General features: G+C 39.7%; 4 protein-coding genes across 5 annotated transcripts; 1 reads left to right on the top strand and 3 right to left on the bottom strand.

The window, feature by feature from the left end:
- Positions 1-3414: 3414 nt before the first annotated feature.
- Positions 3415-9177, bottom strand: tmsb1 (thymosin beta 1). Its single transcript, XM_034092628.2, has 9 exons — positions 9068-9177; positions 8412-8526; positions 6940-6971; positions 6431-6533; positions 5599-5630; positions 5218-5320; positions 5024-5055; positions 4436-4538; positions 3415-3846 (listed from the first exon to the last, which is right to left on the bottom strand). Exons 2-9 carry the CDS (start codon positions 8512-8514, stop codon positions 3815-3817), a joined length of 540 nt encoding a protein of 179 aa, XP_033948519.1. The 5' UTR covers positions 8515-8526; positions 9068-9177; the 3' UTR covers positions 3415-3814.
- A 327-nt stretch (positions 9178-9504) lies between these two features.
- Positions 9505-13000, bottom strand: LOC117454127 (solute carrier family 25 member 53-like). Its single transcript, XM_034093233.1, has 2 exons — positions 12480-13000; positions 9505-12220 (listed from the first exon to the last, which is right to left on the bottom strand). The coding sequence occupies exon 2, from the start codon at positions 12123-12125 to the stop codon at positions 11253-11255; it is 873 nt and encodes a 290-aa protein (XP_033949124.1). The 5' UTR covers positions 12126-12220; positions 12480-13000; the 3' UTR covers positions 9505-11252.
- Positions 13001-13170: 170 nt separating this feature from the next.
- Positions 13171-17418, bottom strand: prps1b (phosphoribosyl pyrophosphate synthetase 1B). Of its 2 annotated transcripts, none has more exons than XM_034093231.2 (7): positions 17088-17418; positions 16482-16671; positions 15772-15870; positions 15110-15234; positions 14790-14963; positions 14459-14618; positions 13171-14193 (listed from the first exon to the last, which is right to left on the bottom strand). In XM_034093231.2, exons 1-7 carry the CDS (start codon positions 17207-17209, stop codon positions 14101-14103), a joined length of 963 nt encoding a protein of 320 aa, XP_033949122.1. In that variant the 5' UTR covers positions 17210-17418; the 3' UTR covers positions 13171-14100. The 2 variants fall into 2 exon arrangements, with proteins under 2 accessions (XP_033949122.1, XP_033949123.1); XM_034093232.2 differs by having other exon boundaries at positions 16488-16671.
- Positions 17419-17879: 461 nt separating this feature from the next.
- Positions 17880-20993, top strand: LOC117454129 (uncharacterized). The gene is made up of 9 exons (XM_034093234.1): positions 17880-18005; positions 18731-18798; positions 19022-19069; positions 19352-19416; positions 19504-19541; positions 19633-19712; positions 20083-20145; positions 20351-20401; positions 20596-20993. The coding sequence occupies exons 1-9, from the start codon at positions 17900-17902 to the stop codon at positions 20647-20649; spliced, it is 573 nt and encodes a 190-aa protein (XP_033949125.1). The 5' UTR covers positions 17880-17899; the 3' UTR covers positions 20650-20993.
- Positions 20994-21290: the final 297 nt, after the last annotated feature.

Here is a 21290-nt window from a genome sequence, read left to right as displayed (position 1 = left end):
CACAGACCTTATTTCCAGCTATTTTCCAAAACCCTTGTCGAGGGAACCAGCAGCTTACTTCCTGGTTTTAGGACGCGTCACTGGCTGCACCTCTCAATATGATGCCAATATAAACAAGGTCTTCTGTCGGCTCTGTACATCAATGCCGACCTATGCTGACAAGTAAGTGAAGAGTAGACAATATAAAGGTATTGGCGAAATGTCCCAGCAGTTTAGGATAATGAAGGTTCTAATCAAATCCATTACATAGCCATTACATGTCTAACTCCTAATGACAGGAAGGCAGAAAGTGCATTATACAAATAATAATAATAATAGCAGACATTTTTTAACAATGACCACAATATCATTATTTTAATAAACCAAATATGAACAATTGAGGAAAATGAGGAAGAACTGATGATTAAAATGTTGTAGCACAAGTAGTAATGTAGTTAGTGCATAAATTACTATTGCAACAAATGTGTTAATTTTCTTCATTATTAGTCGATTTTTTGTTTTTGCGGACGAATGCTCCGGGCCCGGTAGACATTATTTACCCTTAATGAATGTCTACCGTAAATTGTCTACCAAAGGGTACATTGCACCCTCAGTTGAGTCGTTCTGCACCCTCATTTGAAAAGTAAAAAAAAAGTGAAACATATTACATATATAATAATAATAATAATAATAATAATAATAATAATAATAATAATAATAATAGAAGTAATAATAATAATAAGAAGAATTTAGTTGAAATTAAATAAATTGTAATTGTGGTTAAATAACATTGTCTGCTGCATTTATTTGGTCAATTTAAACGGTAAGTAACGTTATTATGTCAGGTGTGCGTGACCTGTGCCGCTGCGCGTTCGTCATCTGCAAGGTGCTTACACAGCAGTTAGTGACGGACATCAGAAAATGGTTAAAACAACCAGCCCTTATCGCCAGCAGTAACACTGCATCTACTGCAGGTAATAACAGTTCAGATCATGGGGACATTACGTTACCCGTGGCCACTGTCGTGGACACTAACGCCCGACTCGCCGGCTTTGCCCGCCTCGCCACGGAGGCGGAGCAGCCGCAGCCGTCTTCGTTGCCCCAAACGCCGCCACCCCTCAGCAGCCCGCAAGTGCCAGAGGACCTCGGCAAAACAGAGCCTGCCCAGGTATATTTAAAAAAGTACCCAACTTGCCTGTACAGCGGGGTGAGGCGCTCATTTTGCAGCTCATGGTTTCAAAACAGAGATTGGCTGGAATATTCATATAAGAAGATGCCATCTTCTGCTATGCATGTAGACATTTCGGTTCAAGTAAGTCAGATGCCTTCACCACAACTGGCTACAACAACTGGCGCCATGCTCTTGTACGTGATAAGGGACTGGGAAGGCATGAATCAAGCAAAGAGCACATAGATCCATAGATCTCTTCATGATGCTCTCAAAGTGCACCAGATTGATGCTTTTAACTTCAATATTTAAAAAAAAAATCTTCCCGGGGGAGCATGCCCCCGGACCCCCTAGAGGAGGTGAGGACCCCCCTAGAGGGTGTTAGGTCCACTCCGCACTTATAAAAATAGCACTTTACCCCTGCTCCCTCTCTAATCTCAGATGCACCTTGAGTCATTTTGTTCTGGAACCGGGCCTGGGTGCAGGAATCCCACAAAAAAAGCTTATGTTCTGGAACCGGGCCTGGGTGCAGGAATCCCACAAAAAAAGCTTACTTAAAAATGTGGGACTTCTTTATTTGTGCATACAGAAATGCAGACCAGTGAAACTGTTAAAGAAAATAAACAAATAAATGGTGTTATGAATGCATACATGAAAACTGTTAAGCACTAGTTGATATATTGGTTGTTTTGCAGGGGTAGTTTAATGACATAGTCTTCATTTTTTTCTTTTTGCTCTACATTAGGTAGACAATGTCTGGTAGTTTGTTCCTGTCTAATTGTGTGGGTTAATGGGAACCAAAGGAAGTGATGCCGCTCTAAAGTACCTGTACAACTGGTTCACTGAGAGATCGTGTCCACTTGTCATAAAGTTGACGCAGGGATTATAAATGGATTGAACACAACAGGCAGTAAAAACAAACAGGTGGATCTGTTAATAAGCAGTTTCTTCATGACAATGAAAATGCTACAGCAAGACTCACATACAAGAAAAAAGTATTTTTACTTTATGGCTTTAGAATGATTAAAAAATACATTAAATCAGATCTTAAGTCTGTGTCATCCTCTTATCAGAGTTGTGTCCTTACTTGGTCTTTCTCTTCTTGTGCTGCCTTGTTTAGTTTGTGTCATGGTCCACAGACTCGTCTGAGCCTCAAAGCTATCCAGAAACGAAAACAACATTCCATTACTTTCCAATTTCATAAAAACTATCATTCCCATGGGAAGTATTATTTTGTTATGAACTTTGACAGGCTTCCTTACAACAGAAGGGAAATGTGCACAAGCTGTAATTTTGGTGCCTTAACTCCAATGTAAGACAATTACACGCTATGTCTTTGCATCAAGTGCCAGCATGCTGTTGTGTCAGCATGTTCGAACAGGCCTGTTGTGGAAAAACACAGCTTGTATTATCTTAAGCAATCCCCATACAGAGTAAGAGAAAAAAAACTACTCTGCAACTGATCCTTGAGCTTCTCAAAGCATTTTCATACTGCAAAGATACAATATTAACTTGAATATTTGGCTGCATTTTATATGCATTTTAGGTAAATGTGACATTATTGCATGTGGCAACTAAATTCAAACTGACATTTCCAAGGTAAGCCATGAAGGCAGTGTGGAATGTAAAGCAGATCCTCCTTTTTTCTTTGGCAGGATTGGACCCGTTGTAATTCATAGAGAAGAGCTTTTAACTGGGTTAGATGTATTCACTCAACCATTCACAACTGAATTCAAATTAACTAAATGTATCTCATGTACAGCCAAGTCAAATAGAATTTGAATGATCACAAGCATGGATCAGTTTTATTATTCAAAAATCTTGGACATTTCAACAACAGACTTGGATTTAAGCCCCTTTTCCCCTAAAGTGTGTCCAGCAGTATGTTGTTACCATTATCAACATGGTAGCTTTCGCGTAGGATTGATAAACCCACAAAGCTGGTGAACCATTTCACCCATCTTCCTACTTTTTGGTTACTTAGTGTGCAATTACAATAATGGACACAGGTGTTTTAGGTAGATCTTATGACTCAAAACACTACACATGTGTTTAGTTAAATACATTAAATCTATCTTTTCAGATATATTTTGGGGTGCATTTACTCATTTCTAGCCTAGACTGAAAATACATAAACTATCCAGATTACTTTCTAAAGAGGCAATGCCCGAGGTCTATAGATAACAAATTGGAAAGTTGTTGTGATAACTGAGCTTTGAATGCAAGATAGTTTGGAAAGACTGTTTGACAAAGATAATTACAAATCAAATGTTTAACATATCCATTTAATAAAAAAAAAAAGTGTTATGTTTGAGTGTCATTTTATAGAACATTTCTGAAGGACAACATTTACAGTCAATCATACTTCTGGTGCAATATATTTTTGGTGGATTTCCATTAATACAGCAATTCATGTTTTTGAAAAAAAAAAAATCCTTTTCATTGTTATCTTTTTCCATGCCCCATATAATCAGCACAGACAAAAAAAACACAAAAATACATCTATTGCATTCATTTACAAGGAGTACAGGAACATCCTTTCCGATGCATCAGCCCAAACACTTCTTCAAACAGGCAGGCGGCGTGATGCTGGACAGTATTCTTTATCAGAAGAAGAGTCGGTAACAGAGCAGGACTGAAAGAGGAGTCATGGCAGGCACGATTCAGTTACTTCTCCCCTTTCCTCTCCGCTTCAACTTCTGTGTGATCACAAGAAAGACAAACATGGTGATTCGACTGATATAACATGCCGTTTAAACAATATCATCCTGTATTAAAAATAAACACTGATTTATTCAACCAAATCTACTGTATAGGTGTGCGGCCTGAAGAAGTGACGGAAGTCAAAATCAAAGTTTGCGCAATTACCACGGCCCTTTTTAAAAAGTATTTTACAGTTTAGTATGAGGCCCGCATAAAAAAAAAGACCATTAAGTCAGTAAACTTTCTCAGAAATATCCGTTACGCAGCAATATCTATATTTAAACCACCACTTGTATTGATCAAAGGTATGAGTCATTGCTAATCGAATGAACTTCTAATTTATAAAGAGCACAGGTTCTTCCTTTCACTGCCAAAGAGCAAAGCTCTCCTGAGAAGGATTGAAGATAAAGATTTAGAGTAAGCCAACATGCACCAGGCGTCAGATTGAGAAAGAGCTTGTTGGGTGTGTATCTGCAGTTAATCAGTGCAGGAATGTCTGCTGTTGCCTTTCAAAATTGTTTGCTGGGAGGAGCTAAAGAAACCAGAATACTGGGCAGTGCCGAGAGACACTTTTTAAACACCTACCCGCGGCAGTTGGACATCTGTTTATTTCTTTTGTGGTTGTCTTCTTGAGCTGTTGCTTGTTAAATGACCCAACCTCCTCATTGAGTGGCTCTTTGGCATTTTTCTAATGGAGAAAAGTGTGTGATAAAGAAAGAAAACATTAAACAAAGAACACATAATCCCATTATCATTTCATCAAAAGGATTTTCCAGTACAGGTACACAAATCCTGCCCCAGCTCCATTTCGAAAGACAGTACTGGGATGAACTCTGGAGTTATGTAACCGGTCACAACACGTAGCAGCCCCCTCACAATGAACAAACAGCTCTATTGCCGCGTCATGTTACACTCTGTTATTTGCAGGTGTTCAGTTCCACAAGAGTGTGTATGGGGATTAGAACGCCCTACTTGAACAGAAAGCTACGTTTTTGTGTTGTGGTTAAGAAAGAGATTAGGAAAAATGGCCAACAACCAGCTAAACATTGTCAGCTTGTAGTAATACAGTGTTAGATCACAGAAAATAGAGGCGGGATGATTGACTTGATTTGTCATTAGAGAAAGAGCAGGACTGAAAGAGCGGAGTCACAGCAGGTACGTTCTGGAACTTACCTCTTCGATGGCTACCTTCTCTGCATCAATTACTGTGTGATCACAAGAGAGACAGAGACAGATATAAGATGATCAATGTAACAGGGATGTAATCTTTTGAACACAAACCAAACCACCCAAAGTCTAGGCAACAGAACTACTTTTTCACATTAAGGAAAACATTGTGGTTTGGGTTCAAATTGCTTAAAACCTACCCTCAGTAGTTGGAAGAGGGTTTTTTTCTTGCATTTCCGCCTTCTTGAGGTTGTCCTTTTTAAACCCTTCCAACTCTTTATTGAGTGGTACTTTGGCACATTTCTAATGGAAAAGAGGGTGAGAGAGCAAACATCAAAAACACAGATCTTGAATATTAGCATGCCTTGTAAAAATTACAAGAGTAGAAATGAAAGGGAAGGAAAGGTGTGTCCAAGTGGGACATAATGTTTTTCCAGAAGATACATTGTCAAATCTACTTATAGCAGTAGAGTGTCAGAGAAATTCACAAGCAAAGGCCCGGGTGACAGAACTAAAGGAAAGTGCAGGTATCAACGCAGGACTGAGAGAGGAATCAACGCAGGTACGTTTCTGGAACTTACCTCTTCGATGGCGATCTTCTCGTCATCAATTACTGTGTGATCACAAGAGACAGAGACATATATAAGATGATCCATTTGTATCACTGGTGTAATGTTTGAACACAAACAAAATAACTAGGTGCAGGCAAGAAAACTAGTCGGTTGGGTTTAGGAAACTATTGTGGTTTGGGTTCAAATTACTACGTTTGTAAACTGAAAGGGACACTTTAAGACACCGACACGTGTTTAGCCTTTGCTCCTTTCATAATTACTAGAGTCGCTTGAGGCTGGTGTGATCCAGTCTGCAGTGTAGTTTACACACCTACTCATAAACCAAAGCAAATACAGAGCAACACTCTGAAAAGGTGTGGGCATGGTAAGAGCAAGAGTTTTCTTTTTTCAAAGATTATGTTTAAAAAGTTTATTTTGCAGCATTAAATTAAATATATTCTTATGGGCATTGAAACAAAGTCTAGTGATGAAGTTAGTATTATTTTAAGTGTTGCTGCTCCTGCAAATGTTACCTGACCGGTAACAGTCTCCTTCAATAATAATAATAATTGGTAATGGACCTGAAAAAAAGGAAACTGTCCAGCCATACGGCTTTACTATATCTAACATTTGTTATTATTATTGCTTTACGTAACCTTACGTTCCTCTTCTATTTTATTATTGTTTTACTTCTCCATTTACATGGACTATTTTCTATCTTTGTGCTGTTGCAACACTGGAATTTCCCGCCTGGGGAATCAATGAAGGCTTATCTTATCTTCATAATGATGGCAGGGAGGGACCATGTCGAATAAGGAGTGTAAGCTAAAGCCTGAATTGAAGTACACCTCTTTCCCCTTACCATCAGTTGTTGGAAGAGGGTTTTTTTCTTTCATTTCCGCCTTCTTGAGGTGGTCCTTTTTAAACCCTTCCAACTCTTTATTGAGTGGCACTTTGGCACATTTCTAATGGAAAAAAGTGGGAGAGCAAAAATCAAAACACAGATCTTGAATATTGACATGGCCTGTACAAATGATAAGAGAATGCAGATAAAAGAATGGAGACATGATCCCATTTGTATTTCATCATTCAAGATGTAGTCTGCACTACAATCCCATACCCCATCAAACCTCAGGGAAGATATGAAAGTGAAGGAAAGGTGTGGCCGAGTGGGGAAAAGTTTGAGGACATAAGGTTTTTTCCAGAAGATAAAAGACCAAAGCAAGAAGACCATGTATTCTGCGCAGGATCTACTTTAAGCACTAGAGTGTCAGAGAAATGTACAAGCAGAGATCGAGGTGAAGGATCCTAAATGGAAGAAGAGCAGGACTGCAAGAGAAAGATTGCGGCAGGTACGTTTCTGGAACTTACCTCTTCAATGGCGATCTTCTCCTCATCAATTACTGTGTGATCAAAAGAGAGAACTGATGTAGCACTGTTTAAAACATCATCCTGAAGCATTCATTTATAAAAATAAAAATAAAAATAAAAATAAAAAGTCTATGTACCACCACAGAACAGTAATCTAAACTTGTGTCAAAGACTCTGCATGGTGGGTGAGATTTGACAGTGAAGCAGCTGGGGCGACACATGGATCCAGTCATGAGTTTGGCTCTGTTACGATTAAGAATACATAACTGCCTGTCAATGGTCAGGCTATTCCCCCCTGGTTTCTTTCTGAATTGTATATGTTAGGATTTGAAGGGGGACTCCTTTGCAATAGACAAACAAATTATTTAAAAAAAATCTGCAGATATATCTTTACATTTCCCATAATGCAAATTATAAGCATCTTTATGAGGTGAATGCATGCACAATGTCAGTGGCTTTTCAACCCCCACACCTCATAACCAGTTTTACACAGCTCCATAAAGGCACACAGAAGACATTTTGCATAGTTTTTCGCATACTGTACAGTTATCCTAAAGACAATTTAACTAAGTATGGAGTGGCCCCTTTTAATGTATTTATGCCTATGATCTCATCAGCAACATGAAGCTATGAACTTAGAAGTCTGAAGACTCAGGGAAATAAACAAATATATGATTACAGTTATATAATATGATTCACTCAAAACTGTGAAGAATGCAACTTTTTTTCCTTAAATAGTTATGGTCAAATGTTATGGCTCAAGCATAGTTTAATTGTAACTTAGAAAAGTCAGTCTATTTACATGGAAAAGTCTACAATATCTATTTTAAGCAACATATTCTGTAATGTAATGCTTGAAACTAAGGTAATACTGGAAAGTAAAAGATCCACATTGTGCTAAAGCAATATTAAACACCGGCACAATAATTTCAGAGCAACATAGAATAGCCCTACAGGTCAAATTGCCATTAACGACTCGGGGTAAAGCAGAAGTGAGCATTTTGCCACGCTTTAACTTAAACTCCCCTCTTCCTGCTGAGTCAGGTCACACCAGATCTAAAAATCAGGCTTTTCTACTGCACAGTACATCTGTGCCTCTTTTGGACAATTTGCACGAAGTGGCTGCAATTTTCTTTTTCAACCCCCAGTGCCATTGGCATGAAGCTTCATATAATAAACATTTCAAAAGAGACAGAAGTCATATAATACACAGATGAGGGTGGGGTTATGTTTTTCCACTGAACAGGTTGGCCTTAAACAGAACAAGGAGAGCTCTCAGGTGGTTGGGTGTGTAGGCCTACATGCAATTTATCAGTAATACAATGTTTGCCGTTGCCTTGATAAAGATAAGCAGGGAGGAGTTTATGTATGACTAACACAGACCATAGGAAGTGGAAAACCTTGGTGAAGGGCGGATGATGGGTTTTCTTTTCTTTTTTTAAAATGGGAGCACACTTGTTTTGAACACCTACCCTTCGTCGTTGGAAGAGGGTTCTTTTCGGCAGTTTCAGTCCTCTTCAGTTTTCCCTTATTAAAGTCCACCACTTCCTGCTTGATTGGACATTTGGCGCTCATTTTGGAAGATGTCTAATGGGAGGAAGTGGGAGAGAAAGAGAGCTAACATGAGGATCAAAAGCAAAACATGCTAAAAAAAAAAAAGGGCATCAAAAACTGTTAAAAGAACGCAGAAGAAAGCATCAAAACATGAGCCCTTTGACATTTAATCACACAAAATGTATTTTGTCTGCAGGGCATTCCCATGCGGGTTTACAAAGAAAGCCCCACCTCAGTTAAGAAAAAAACAGAACTTGGCTTAACTCTGGAGTAATGCGAGCCAGTCGCAAGAAACACACTTTATAACCTGCAGAACAAACAACTCATGCAGTAAAATAGCCTGCCTGCTGAGGAATTCAGCGCTTCCAGGTGGACTACACACAGCACAGTTAACAGAGGAAATAAAACAGGAAACTAACTGTATGAAAAGTCTGTGGCGCAGAAGAAAAACTCCAACACGCCTTTGAAGCCTAAAACGCATTTCCTTGTAAAAAATGATCTTCGTATAATAATAGTTAGGTATCTTTTTTGAGTGGTCGAGCTGAAAAACAGAGAACATTCCGAAAAACTTTACCTGGTGGAGATGTGTGTCGATGCTTTACGGGTAAAATGCTTCTGCGTAATTTGGGAAAAGACAACGGTTTAAGTAGAGTCAACACACCCTTCTGTACGCCAACATGGACACTGATATGCTGGCTCTGATTGGCTCCCAAACCAGGAAGAAATTTGATTGGACACGCTTGACTTCCCTGAAATATGACAGGCTGCTGCCTGTTCTTGCCAAGGAATGCTGTTATCTGTTCAATCAGTTCCTCCGCCCCGTACCTGGGTGGAAAAATGCACGAACACTGGGCTCCCATTGTCATGGATCTCGATGCTTTTTCATTTTTAACACACACATACCATCTACTGGACTGGTTGAGGCATAACATGGTTTTACAAAAGTCATTTTCAATAGGACAATAGTAAGATGTAGGCTACATCACAAAAAACACAAAACTATTTGGCCAATAAGATTGATTTTTTTTAATGCACTTTGATGAAACAGTTTGTATTCTGAAAAAATATAATATGAGGTTGTTCTGGTAAATTAGAAGAAAGTAAAGGTTCAGAGGTGTACACACAGTACTCAGGTATACTCAAAGAATAGTAATACCACAAAGTAGAAACGTTTTACAAGTAAAAGTCCTGCATTCAAAATGTACTCCGTTAAAAGTATGAGCAGTATGACCCATTTCTTAATGTCTATTGTAACATGGATTATAATTCTGAATGAGAGTTCCTCACTTTAATGTTGCAGCTATTTAATCTGCTAGATTTCACCTGGGGATAAATCAAGATTATTTTAAGCAAAGACAACACATGATAACATATTTACATTTAGTTTCTGACTAATGTAACCTGCATGTCTATGTATCCTTTATGCAGACAAGGGGAGAACATGCATACTCACACAGGACAGCACCAACGACATTATAGCTCAGTATCTTCTTGCTGAGAGGCAACAGGGTTGTACAACTTTGTCTTATTTGTTCCTGTGCTTCAACTCACATGTATCATCTTTATCATACATAACATTCACAAATGTTTTGACATTACACAATAGAAATGTTTTGATCTCCCTTTATGCAGTTAATGGTCAAATGATTAAGCACTTTAAAAGACTAGTCCAAGGCAACAGGGGTCAATATTCTGACCTTCACTTCCTTTTGGGTACAGCCCTAAAGTTAGGAATGCTACTTTTTCATACTGAAGCCAATTTTCTTTAGATCCTGCCTTGCTGGAATCCATATTTTACAAAATCCACACCCAAATTCATAATGTGGGTTACTGCTACTGTATCTACACGCTACCATTAGGTAAAAATAATAGTTCCTCAAGAGGCCTAGAGGACAATAAAAACACTTTTTCGCCTGAGCTGTACTTCCCCTGATGAGTAAACTAACTTTGAGGAGGTTAGTTGATGAAATGTCTCTACAAGATATAAAAAATATAAGGCACCTGGGATTCACGAGTAAGATTGGAGCGTACCTGTTCAAGGTTTACCTGAATGACGGTTGACATTTATCATTTGCTGTTCTACAGTATTGATGAAAAAAGACGGAGATAATATAGTGTTGCTACATTGTCATTTAACACACTTTAGTTACATGACATGTTAAAGTTAAATGCAATTTATTATTATTTTTATTTTGTTTTCAAGTTTATTATTATAATTCTATACTGTAAAATTGGGATATTTTCTGAGATGGTTATTAAAATATGAAAATCTTTCAAACTGTTGCAACCCTCTCCATGCCCACAATATAGAAGTATATTATTACTGTATTCAAATTGGTTGATGATTAATATTCAGCAACCACTATAGAGACCTTGGTTCAAGTCCTGGCAGTGGTGATTTCCCCTGGCTTTGGCATTCTGACAAAGATTGGCAGTATGCTGTGTTGATTTGAACTAGTTAATGCATCATGGCGAAACTTGCAATTTCCATTGAACTTTTCCACCAAAACCTTGTTGACATGTCGCAGAAGGAAAAGCAGAGGTGTAAATAATAAAAATGAATTCCTGTTAGATGGTTCAGCTTCAGGGTCTTTTCATGTGAGATACATGGCACAGTTTAGGGACACATGAATTGATCACAACCAATCATGTTAAAATCAATATGCTTTTTCTACTATGACAGGCCAAAATATCTACAGTGAAAAGACAATGATTACAGCACCTTATGAAAGTAGGGTGTGGAGGGTTTGAACTGCCCTTCAGCCTGAATATTTCTGCTGCATGTCATAGATAGCAGTGGTGATTCCCCATGAAATGCCTGATCTCAAAACAACCAGAGAACCTCCTCTGTACAGCAGAGCCACACTCCGCTGCCGAGATTCCCACAGCGTCTTCCACGAAGCTATGACCCCTTTATTCTCCCCTCCCACCTGTTTCTGCATGTTTGCAGCCAGCACAGTCAGTGGATAGAGAGGCAAGCTGATAACCATGGAGCTCAGCACTCCTGAGACGAAGGAGGAAACCACTGGAGACAGCCCCCGCCCCTCCACAGCAGCCTTTAACGGTTCCTTCAGGCCAAAGTAGATAAAGCTGCCAAGAGCATTGCGGGCTGTGATGGGCAGAAGGCCTCTGTAGTACCCTGAGGACCACTTCTGTGCGTTCAGCCTGACAAGGATACTTTTGTGGGTGGGTAAATTGCGGTCGTTTTTGCCATTTTGCAACACACTCTGGACACGCTCAAGGGGGGTACAAACAACAGCTTCTACCATGCCTGCACCAAACCCAGCCAGAGCAGGCAAGGCTGAGGGGGAGATGAGATTCTGGGATGATGGGGTGAACTGATGGAGGATGGTGTCCTGGAGGCCAAAGAGCAGAGTATTACCCAGGGTCTTCATCAGAAGTGGTGAGACCACGCCCCTGTAGAGCTTTACATGTCCTTCACTGTAAAGCTGCCTCACTACCTCAGAAACACCAGCGTTGTGGATTTGTTGACGGAAAACCGTTTTGTAGACAGGAAAAGTGATGAGGGTGGAGAGTAAACTTGAGGTCCCCCCGTGAAAGAAGGTGTTGGAACGCACCATCTGATCCCGGCAGCCCTCTACATCTTGTTTAGGTTTAAGGCTTCCTGCCATTCCTGAGCTGAGTACAAATTGACCACAAATCACTTCAGTGTCGCCTCAATGCAGGATAGCTGGATTGATGCTGACAACCGAGGATGAAACAGGAACTAGAGCAGGAAACCACAGAGAAATAAGTTACACCCAAATAAAATATCATAAATGAATTTATTTACGCAGTAAACTGTCAGTAATCAGCAAATATTAACATGTTTATATAAATATATAAAAATGAAAAAACACAGGAAATATGTAGACTGAAACCAAAACTGAAACAGAAAACATAGGTTGGAACTCCACTGCAGAATAAATACACCTACATAATAAATCAAATATAAAGAAATTATATCAGAGATGAAATGTACTTACCCAGCAAGCCGTTAGTAAACAGCGAAAAAGCAAAACGATAAAGATTATATAGCGTAGATCCTTTACATTTCCCTCTGTTCAGTGATGGAGAAGCAAAGGCGTCTTTGTTTCCTTGGACTGCACTTGGATGGAGCTTATCTCTCGTTATTAATGAAGTTACGATGGCAACACATTTTCTACATGTGTTGACCTTAATACAGAGAAAACTGTGAAGCATCCCTCAATCAGGTCAATGTATGACGGTCGTAAACGGGCGCACTGAGCATCTGCCGGTGTACGTGAGGGCCCGCCTCTTAATACCATTGGCTAATATGCTATACGTTGCGCGGCGGGCGATTGGTTGTTTCGTCTGTCGATCAACTTGTTGTCTTCTACCGTACTAGGGCGTGTTCCCAATTAAAAATCCTATCCTACTTATTTTATACATACTTTTCCATTTTAAATGTTATTGCTATCAACTGAATGCTGTTTAGAAGCCTTCTCCAAGTTACCCGTTATTCAAATATAAATGTCATTGATTCAGACAGATTGATATTAGCTTTTAGCCCCTGCAAAAATGTATTGTGAATTGTCTCTGTTAAATAAACAGTTATTGCTCTGCATGATCCTGGTTGCATATAAGTTTTATTAGCAATTATGGAAGGGAATATGCATTTATGTATGACACATTGTTATCAGAAATAGTGCCACATTTAAGGTTACAAATCATTTTATTTAGAACTCATGCTTAGATGCCAACCAAGAATTCACCTTATTGAAAAAGTAAACACTAAGGTTTTGAATATGCACATCGACAAATCCTTCCTCCAGACATAAAAAAAATAAAAGCAGGCAAACATTTCTGAGCTCCAGCCTGCAGAGACCCTAAACTAAAAACCAGAGAGCTTCTTTATAGAAAGACCTTCAACGCCGAACCTCGACGGGTAAACCCTGGACAAACCCCACTCAATGGAGTGCACCTCAAGAGTCAAAAACAAAACATCCCGGAACATCTTTACAGCCTGATGAGATGTCAAAATTAGTCGTTGGGGGAGAAAAATAAGCACAGCTAAAAAAGGGTGGGGAAAGGAGAAGGCTGGAGGAAAAATGCATTCAATTTCAGACTGTTGAGGCACTCTTGGTTGAGTGGAGCTTCACTGTAAACTACTTCACTACACATTCACGAATTATCATCGTCCAAACGGCAGAGGACTCAGGAGAAACATTAAAAACTACACTCAAGTCATTGTAACAGAAAGCACTGTAACAGTTTTATATGGCAGATGCTTCTCCTGACAACCACAAGCTCTTTAGACTAGATTGAAATGACTTCTGGAGAAGTGAATTGGTCAGAAGAAACTCTGTTCCTCAGTTGTATGAAAGAGGAGACAAAGTTCACAGTGGATAAACACTTAATCATCCAAGTACAATAAATATTCTGGCCTAGCTGCTTGCGATTGATTTGGTGCCAGACATGAAGATAAACAACTCAAGGGGGTGACGAGGTCAGCGTTAGTAACAGACATGATATCAGTTTTTTTTCATGGTAAGTTAACAGAAAATGTTGCTATGTTTGGGTTAGGGAATTCCCTCTTCTCTTATTTGGTGGAACAACACACAGTTAGATGGGAGCCATCATTTGTTACAAGGGGACGTGGCTGAACAGGTACGACACAGACTCGCCGTTGTGAGTTCTACGGATGGACTCTGCGAGAATCATGGAGATGTCAATAACCTGGAGGGAGAGAGGAGAAGAGGTTGTGAATATATCTAGACTGGATGATTTGTATAATGGCAAAAAAGTAATTTATGAACTAAGTTACAATTTCAAAATATCATTGCTCAAACAGAGGAGTTGCACCTCTGAATAATATTACTTTAAATACGGCTACATTTGATATCATTATTTTTCGTTACATTCTTTTGACTCGGGATATTGCTTCTTTTTCAGATTCAAAATGCAACCTTTACTCAAACCCTGGAACATGCTGTATCCTGACCTGTATTTTGGGACAATGCTTCATCTTCTCTTCCTGAGGGATTGTATTGGTGACCACCACAGCTTCAAAGCATGCATTGTTGATGCGTGAGATAGCTGGGCCGGAGAAGATGCCATGGGTTAGGATGGCATACACCTTGGTGGCACCAGCCGAAATCAGCCTAAGGGATAGAAACAGCATAATGAATGACACAACTCTACATGACTTGGATATATTCTGAATAGAGATCTCTGAATTGAATCCAGTCATGATGTTTCCAAGTTAGTTTGACATCAGGACAGAATCGCAGCATCCCAATGCCGGTCTTCAAGACTATTTGTATGGGGCTTACTTGTCAGCAGCGTGACAGATGGTGCCACACGTGTCGGCCATGTCATCTACTAGAATGGCGACCCGATCTGTCACGTCTCCAACGAGAACCATGCGGTCCACCTCATTTGCCTTTTTCCTCTCCTTGTGAATAAGGGCAAAATCCACATTCAGTCTGTCTGCTATTGAGGTGACCCTGCAGAAGGAATGTATAATGTCCAAAGCGTAAGTGCCAAAGTGTATAACACAGTCAATTCAGAGCCTTGTCAGTGATAAGCAAAGCATACAAAAGCTTAATCTAAAATACATTTCAGAGGAGATGCTCAAGGGTACAACAACTACCTCTTGGCTCCTCCGGCGTCAGGTGACACAATAGTACAGTTTTTCCATTCAGGGATGTTCTCCTTGATCCATTTCAGCACGGCTGGCTCTGCATACAAGTTATCCACAGGAATATCAAAGAACCCCTGTAAAAAGACAAGAGAGGTACATGAGCTGGGTTCACAGGAGCTGAACATGTGCTGGAAGGACCGATAAAAGGCTCATATCTCCCCCTGTTGACATCTATGTGAAGTCAAGACTGTGAAAGTCACGTTTCTAACCCCCTAATGCCACCAGGAGCGTCTGCGCTGCGGCGTTTTTAAGCGATGGCGGCCACTCTAGTCAATGGGTGCTATTCCACCAGACCCGCTGTAACGCGGCTCGAAGCGTCCCAGAAGCTCCTCGCCGCAAGGAATTTCTAAAATATAGGATGAATCCTATTTTTTACGCGGCGCAGCGCAGGCAGGAAGTGGAACGTTCATCCAACAACTGCGAGGCTGCACACACGACGCTCCGCTTCCGCAACGTTTTGAAATGAGCCTGGTGGGTTATGACGCAGGAGGAGGTCGCAGCGCGGCGCAGACGCTTCCGGTGGGATCAGGGGGTAATGTAGGTCATTTGAAGCCATATGACAGATTAATGGCAGGATACTGCTGTTTAGGTCTTGCTTTTGTGCTGCTCACCTGTATCTGTGAGGCATGCAAGTCCATAGTGATGATATGGTCAGCACCTGACACCGACAGCATGTTGGCAACCAGCTTGGCAGAGATAGGAGCACGGCTCTGCAACACAAATAGATCTACTCAGCCATATGAAATAACCAAACAGGCAAGCATGGCTCGCTTCTAAAAATAGAATTCCACTGAGAGCCGACTCTAGACCTTAAAATTTGTAATTTAAAAATAGTTTGAGCATTAATAGGTAATATGCAAATATCACTAGGATGGCTGAACAGACATTCCTCTTTCATTTGGATCAGTAACATAAGTTAAAAATAAATGTTTGGCCCAACTGCAATTTTGCCTATAAAATAGAAGGAATAAGGAATAATAATAGATTGCAATATAACACACGTATGACAAAATCATTTTTTTTCTTGCATCATAGTAATTCTTAACAGATTAGATGTTATAGTTAAAACAATCCCATATATGTAAATATCATTCAAATGTTGCAATATAACAGACAATGAGCAGGATAGATACAGGAAAACAACAAAAAGCGATGGAGTTGTTTCAGCAAAGCATAGGGAAAACGAGAAAAGGAAAACAAACCAATACAAAAAGGGAATACGGCTTGTCAAGCAGTTACTGATGGACAGGGCTGCAGGCTTCTCGTCATGATGCTGGATGGCAAATGGCATGACTGAAGTAATTAGACAGATATCCCTCACCCCCACCTTGTCCTTCTTGTCTTGCCGGGCATACGGAAAGCAGGGGATGACAGCCGTGACCCTGGAGGCAGAGGCGATCTTGCAGGCGTTGATCATGATCAGCAGCTCCATCAAATTGTCATTGATCTCCCCACAGCCACTCTGCACTATATATACATCTTCCCCACGGACGCTCTCCCCTATTTCCACACTGCCAGGAGATAGGTGACAAAACAAACGGCAGTTAGTGCGAAGGAGTTAACACACCATGTCAAGCAGGAGATAAATGACACAGTAAACACTGGCTTTTTTTTTCTTAATAGAGGTTAACTTCGTGGAGTTGAGCTGCATATATGAGCCAAATATTATCATTGTGAGAGGACATTATTTCAGTTTTGAGGCCAGTAAGATGGCTTTGTGGCCCAGAAGAACCACCAGACAGCTTGTGAGTTAGCATGAGTTCCTAGCCATGCGTGGTGGACTACAAGTTCCTAACAACACTGCGCGGCAATTTCACCATGACACCACGTTTCTATTTAATAACGTTAAATGTCGCTGGTCTACGACATTTGCGTATCAGGTATACCTCTGGTTCAAGGCTTGTTTTTAAAAGCTACAACAACTCACCATGTTTCTTGGTTGCTAAATTTCTTCGTAACAACCTTCCCCAGCTCCAGACCCAGGCGGTCTGCTATTTTCTGAGATAGGTCCGGATGTGAGCTACCGCTAAATATTTTGATGTTTGGCATTTTGATGCAGTCCTGAGCGTCGTTCTGTTCGAGCGGGAAGTGGCAGCGGGCGGCTCTTGAGCCGATGGGTCCAAGACAACAACTGGAAAATATGGCAACAGCTGATAAACAACTCGTATCGTCCCTACCTATCCACCATTATGTCCCAAACATCACGCGTGTGGCTCTTCCTCTCCGGGCGGCGCGCACGCTTTCACAGACGTTTTGCCGCGATGACGTCATTCAGGGGCGCGGGCGCGTGTTGTCTCGTTTGCCACATGCGTACTGGTGAGATACTAGTGGTCTACTTGAGTATTTAAATTGGTTGCTACTTTGTACTTCCACCCCACTACAATTCAGAGGTAAATAGTGTTATATTACTCCACTATATTTGACAAGTACATTTGCATTGAGACATACTGTTTTTGAAACAATACATCATTAATTGGTTAAGTGTAATAAAGTGTTGTCTTCGTATGGTGCAAAAAATACAATTCATGCTGCTATCTTCGAATATCATAGCCCATTTTTTAAAGATAAATCCCCGAGAGCCCCTGTTCAATTTGTTCACTTAAAACAGACCAAACACATTACGTTTATCTTAAATAATTGACAAAAACAAATTGCAACAGTGGAGAATCGATGGATTTATTTCGGCCAGGGTCTTATTTTGAAAGTCCCTGACCGGATGTCGTAGGAAGGCTTCTTCTCATGTCTCGTGCTGCTGTTCGGATTATCAAAATGTCTCACGTCAGTTTTGATAAATCACCACGAGTATCAAAGGTCTGGTTCACTGTGAAACGGCTGGACAATAAAGGTTCGTCGCCTTCTGTTTTTGTTTTTACTTTGCGATCTGCGATATATTATTTTTTTAGCTAAAGATGAACTCTGTGTGTGCGTCTGTGTCCATGGCAACCAGCCTCCTTAACCCATTGAAGACTACATTTGGGCTCATGTAAGGCTCATGGAAATGATATACATCCAGGATCCAGCATACTAATGTCATTCATCCTTTCGAAAGTTGTTTTCTTTAACTTCTGCAAATGTCAGTTGTTTTAAAACCTACTTCTATAAATGGTCAAAGAGGAAAACAACAACAGCAGCTGTATCTGACTGTTGAGTGATTGGCTGCGGCCCAGATCTCTGATTTAGTTATTCAAAGAGTGAATACAAATCCTATATCCTGTGAATATGGGACTAATGTTAAAGTAACTAAATGATTCCGGGTATTTGTGTGTGTTTGTGGTTGCAATAGTGCTCTTTTGGTTAACACATCATTTAAATATGGCCCAAAAAAACCCCCATTATTAGAGGTTTTAAGGGTCAATATCACACTTGTGTACGTTGCACTGGATCATGATCGGCTTACAATAGTTGTTATTTCAAGACATCTTGTTTGTATGTTTATACATAAAACCAAAATATATAAGTGGGCATAGATAAACAGCTTATCACTAAACTATACAGAATTAGAAAACATATTCTTCATTAATAAAGCCTTTAGAGAGAGAGAGACAGTATCTAATGTTGTATCTGTTGCAGATGACAGAGTGGTGGCTCTTCGAGAAGTGTCCATTCCTCCAGCAGCTGAGGTCCCCACGGTCATACAGGTGTGCATTTCAACCTCATTCTTTCACATTATAATCACACCTGCAAATATGTTCTTGCTCACCTATCAGATATAAATATATAAATATTATAATAATAATAATAATACAATATTATTAGAGATCATTTATGAAAATACCTAAATAACTGAAATGCTCTGGTGGTTTAATTTTTGGATGTTGTATACTTTGATATTACACTTTTGATATATATTTTTTCTTTCAGATTCTCACCACTACCTTTAGGCTGAACTCTTCTGATGTCATATTCAAGGTAAAACAACTATGTTGTCCTCATGTGAGAAATTTTTTTTGTCTGAATGATATTTATATGTCTGCATGATATTGTTGAAAAGAAAAAAAGTAGTGATCTCACAAGGACAAACCGTGGGAGAGCCAATGGCCTCCAGCACATTTTGCCACAATGACAAATAATGCAAACACAGACACACAAGGTGAAAACAAAACTGAATACTGAAAAATACTGATTTGAAAACAAGCGTTTGGTTGTTGCTAAAATGGTTGAAAGATTCATTTAACTTTGCTATGGTTGCAGGTAAGGAATCATGGTGGCTGTCTGATCCCTCTGAACAGCTTGATCCCTGCTAACAGCAAGCATGTGTAAGGAGTCTTTGACTGTCGTCGGTCTTTTCAGTGCAAGCACTTATTGATATCATCTGGTGACATGTGTTTTTTTTTTTACTACAGGCCTTATGTGCTTGAAGTATCCAAGATCTTTCAGCATGGTAAGAGTGGAGTCACGTTTTGATCCCTTTGATAATGTTTTCTTAAGCTGTGGATCCCGATCTGGACAGGTTGTGATGTTTCTGTTCCCAGTGCGTCCGGCACCCAGAACCATTCCCATGACCGTGATGAACAAGAGCATGAAGACCAGGCTACAGCCTATTGACAGGAGGGTAAGACAGCCATAGTCATATTACTATAACTGAGGTTTGGTTATCGCAGATGATTCATGGTTTAATCAGCAGGGCTGCTCTGACATAACATTGCTTTCTTGTGTTTCCTTTGAAATAGCCTGCATTATGTTTTATGTGTCAATGAGGAGATTTTTAAGTGCAGGAAAACACAGCTGAGAACTATACTAAAATACATAGTGTTTGGTAAAGTCTGTTTACCTGTTTGACTGTAAATATATTATTATGTGGGAATTGACTGTTTCTTCATGCAATTTAAATGTTGTCTGAATTTTAAAGCATAACATGAATTAAGTTTTGTTTAAGAATGAACATTATCATGTTTTGAATTAAGTTCCATGTTTTATTGTAGATTCAGAGACTGGAGGAGCTTCTGCCTGAGATCCAACTCAGACGCGACGAAAAACTAAGCCAGGTATTTTCCTCTGGTTTTAACAGGGAACACAATGTTAACCATAACACAGCCATGCCTATGAGCGTCACCCTGACCTTTTAGTCATGAACAATTATTTGATAATATTGTGAAAATATGACAATATAACAGGGTTAGTTTGTTTTACGGTTATACTGTTAAGAGTTATCTCTACATCCACGTGACCATGGCCTCTGTCTTTCCTCAGGAGATTGAATGTCTCAACCAGAAGTTGAGCTTTCTTCATAAGAGAATGCAGGCAAGTCATTCTGATCAAACAATAATAAATACTTCATCTTATTGTCATTTTTCATTTAGCTGCAAACATCTCAGAAACATACACAAAGGTTTCAATATATCCTTTAAGTCTCTCCGTTGTTTTTGCATACGATGTGTTTCTTACTGCACATTTTTCTGTTTTGTGTTTGCACACACTTCCCTGTTTTGTCGCAGGTTGCAGACTCTCGCAGCTGGAAGGGGGTGCTGAGCAGAGCCCCTCTGTGGTAAACAAAAACCTACATTTCTGTCTGTAATAGAAGAGAAAAAACCTTCTTCACTGCAGATGTTATCCCCATACGAAGATGGATGAGGACCTTGATTTCTACCATTTATTTTCATAAAACGTGTTCAATGGTGTGGTTTTTAATACAATTTCATTGTTATTTATGGTCTGAAAAACAGTTACCTTTCATACACATTTTTCTGCCTGCAAATATGTTGTGTCATTATAGTATATTTTGTGACTGGCCTTACTAGGATTAACTATGGAAGCCAAGCTATGGTTTGAGCAAATTACCTTATATTGTGTGTACCATTAAATCAATGAAATAAAGGAGAAACGGTGAGATTGACTTGTCTTCGTCTTCCTGTAATGTCCTGTTGTAGGCTTACTCATTTGGAACAGGAAAATATACATTAAAAAACGACACGTCTATTTGCAATAGCCTTTCTCCCTGTAAAGAGGTCAAAACTTGAGATGCTGAAAATCTAAAAGCCTCCATGTTTCATGCTCTGTTTTTCTTACATGTTCCCATACCACCCTCTGACGTCTCTTTACCCTTTAAAGAAGTAGACTTTGCTCTTAATAATTTAAGCATTTATGTGTTCAGGACTGCCTCGTGTGTTTTCTTTCCATCCAATTGCTGTCG

This window comes from Pseudochaenichthys georgianus, chromosome 10 (genome assembly GCF_902827115.2).
Source record: "Pseudochaenichthys georgianus chromosome 10, fPseGeo1.2, whole genome shotgun sequence".
NCBI lineage: Eukaryota > Metazoa > Chordata > Actinopteri > Perciformes > Channichthyidae > Pseudochaenichthys > Pseudochaenichthys georgianus.
This window is presented reverse-complemented; position numbering and strand designations above follow the sequence as displayed.

Excerpts from the sequence above, each read along its gene's own strand:
- LOC117454129 (XM_034093234.1), top strand. The coding sequence starts at position 17,900 with ATGTCTCGTGCTGCTGTTCGGATTATCAAAATGTCTCACGTCAGTTTT. Across the intron at positions 18,799-19,021 it reads AGGTCCCCACGGTCATACAG|ATTCTCACCACTACCTTTAG; the intron begins GTGTGCATTTCA and ends TTTTTCTTTCAG. Across the intron at positions 19,542-19,632 it reads ATCCAAGATCTTTCAGCATG|TGCGTCCGGCACCCAGAACC; the intron begins GTAAGAGTGGAG and ends TTCTGTTCCCAG.
- prps1b (XM_034093231.2), bottom strand. The coding sequence starts at position 17,209 with ATGCCAAACATCAAAATATTTAGCGGTAGCTCACATCCGGACCTATCT. Across the intron at positions 15,871-16,481 it reads ACAAGAAGGACAAGGTGGGG|AGCCGTGCTCCTATCTCTGC; the intron begins GTGAGGGATATC and ends TTTGTGTTGCAG. Across the intron at positions 15,235-15,771 it reads TGCATGCCTCACAGATACAG|GGGTTCTTTGATATTCCTGT; the intron begins GTGAGCAGCACA and ends GTCTTTTTACAG.
- tmsb1 (XM_034092628.2), bottom strand. The coding sequence starts at position 8,514 with ATGAGCGCCAAATGTCCAATCAAGCAGGAAGTGGTGGACTTTAATAAG. Across the intron at positions 6,972-8,411 it reads CCCTCTTCCAACGACGAAGG|TAATTGATGAGGAGAAGATC; the intron begins GTAGGTGTTCAA and ends TTGATCACACAG. Across the intron at positions 5,631-6,430 it reads CCCTCTTCCAACAACTGATG|TAATTGATGACGAGAAGATC; the intron begins GTAAGGGGAAAG and ends GTGATCACACAG.
- LOC117454127 (XM_034093233.1), bottom strand. The coding sequence starts at position 12,125 with ATGGCAGGAAGCCTTAAACCTAAACAAGATGTAGAGGGCTGCCGGGAT.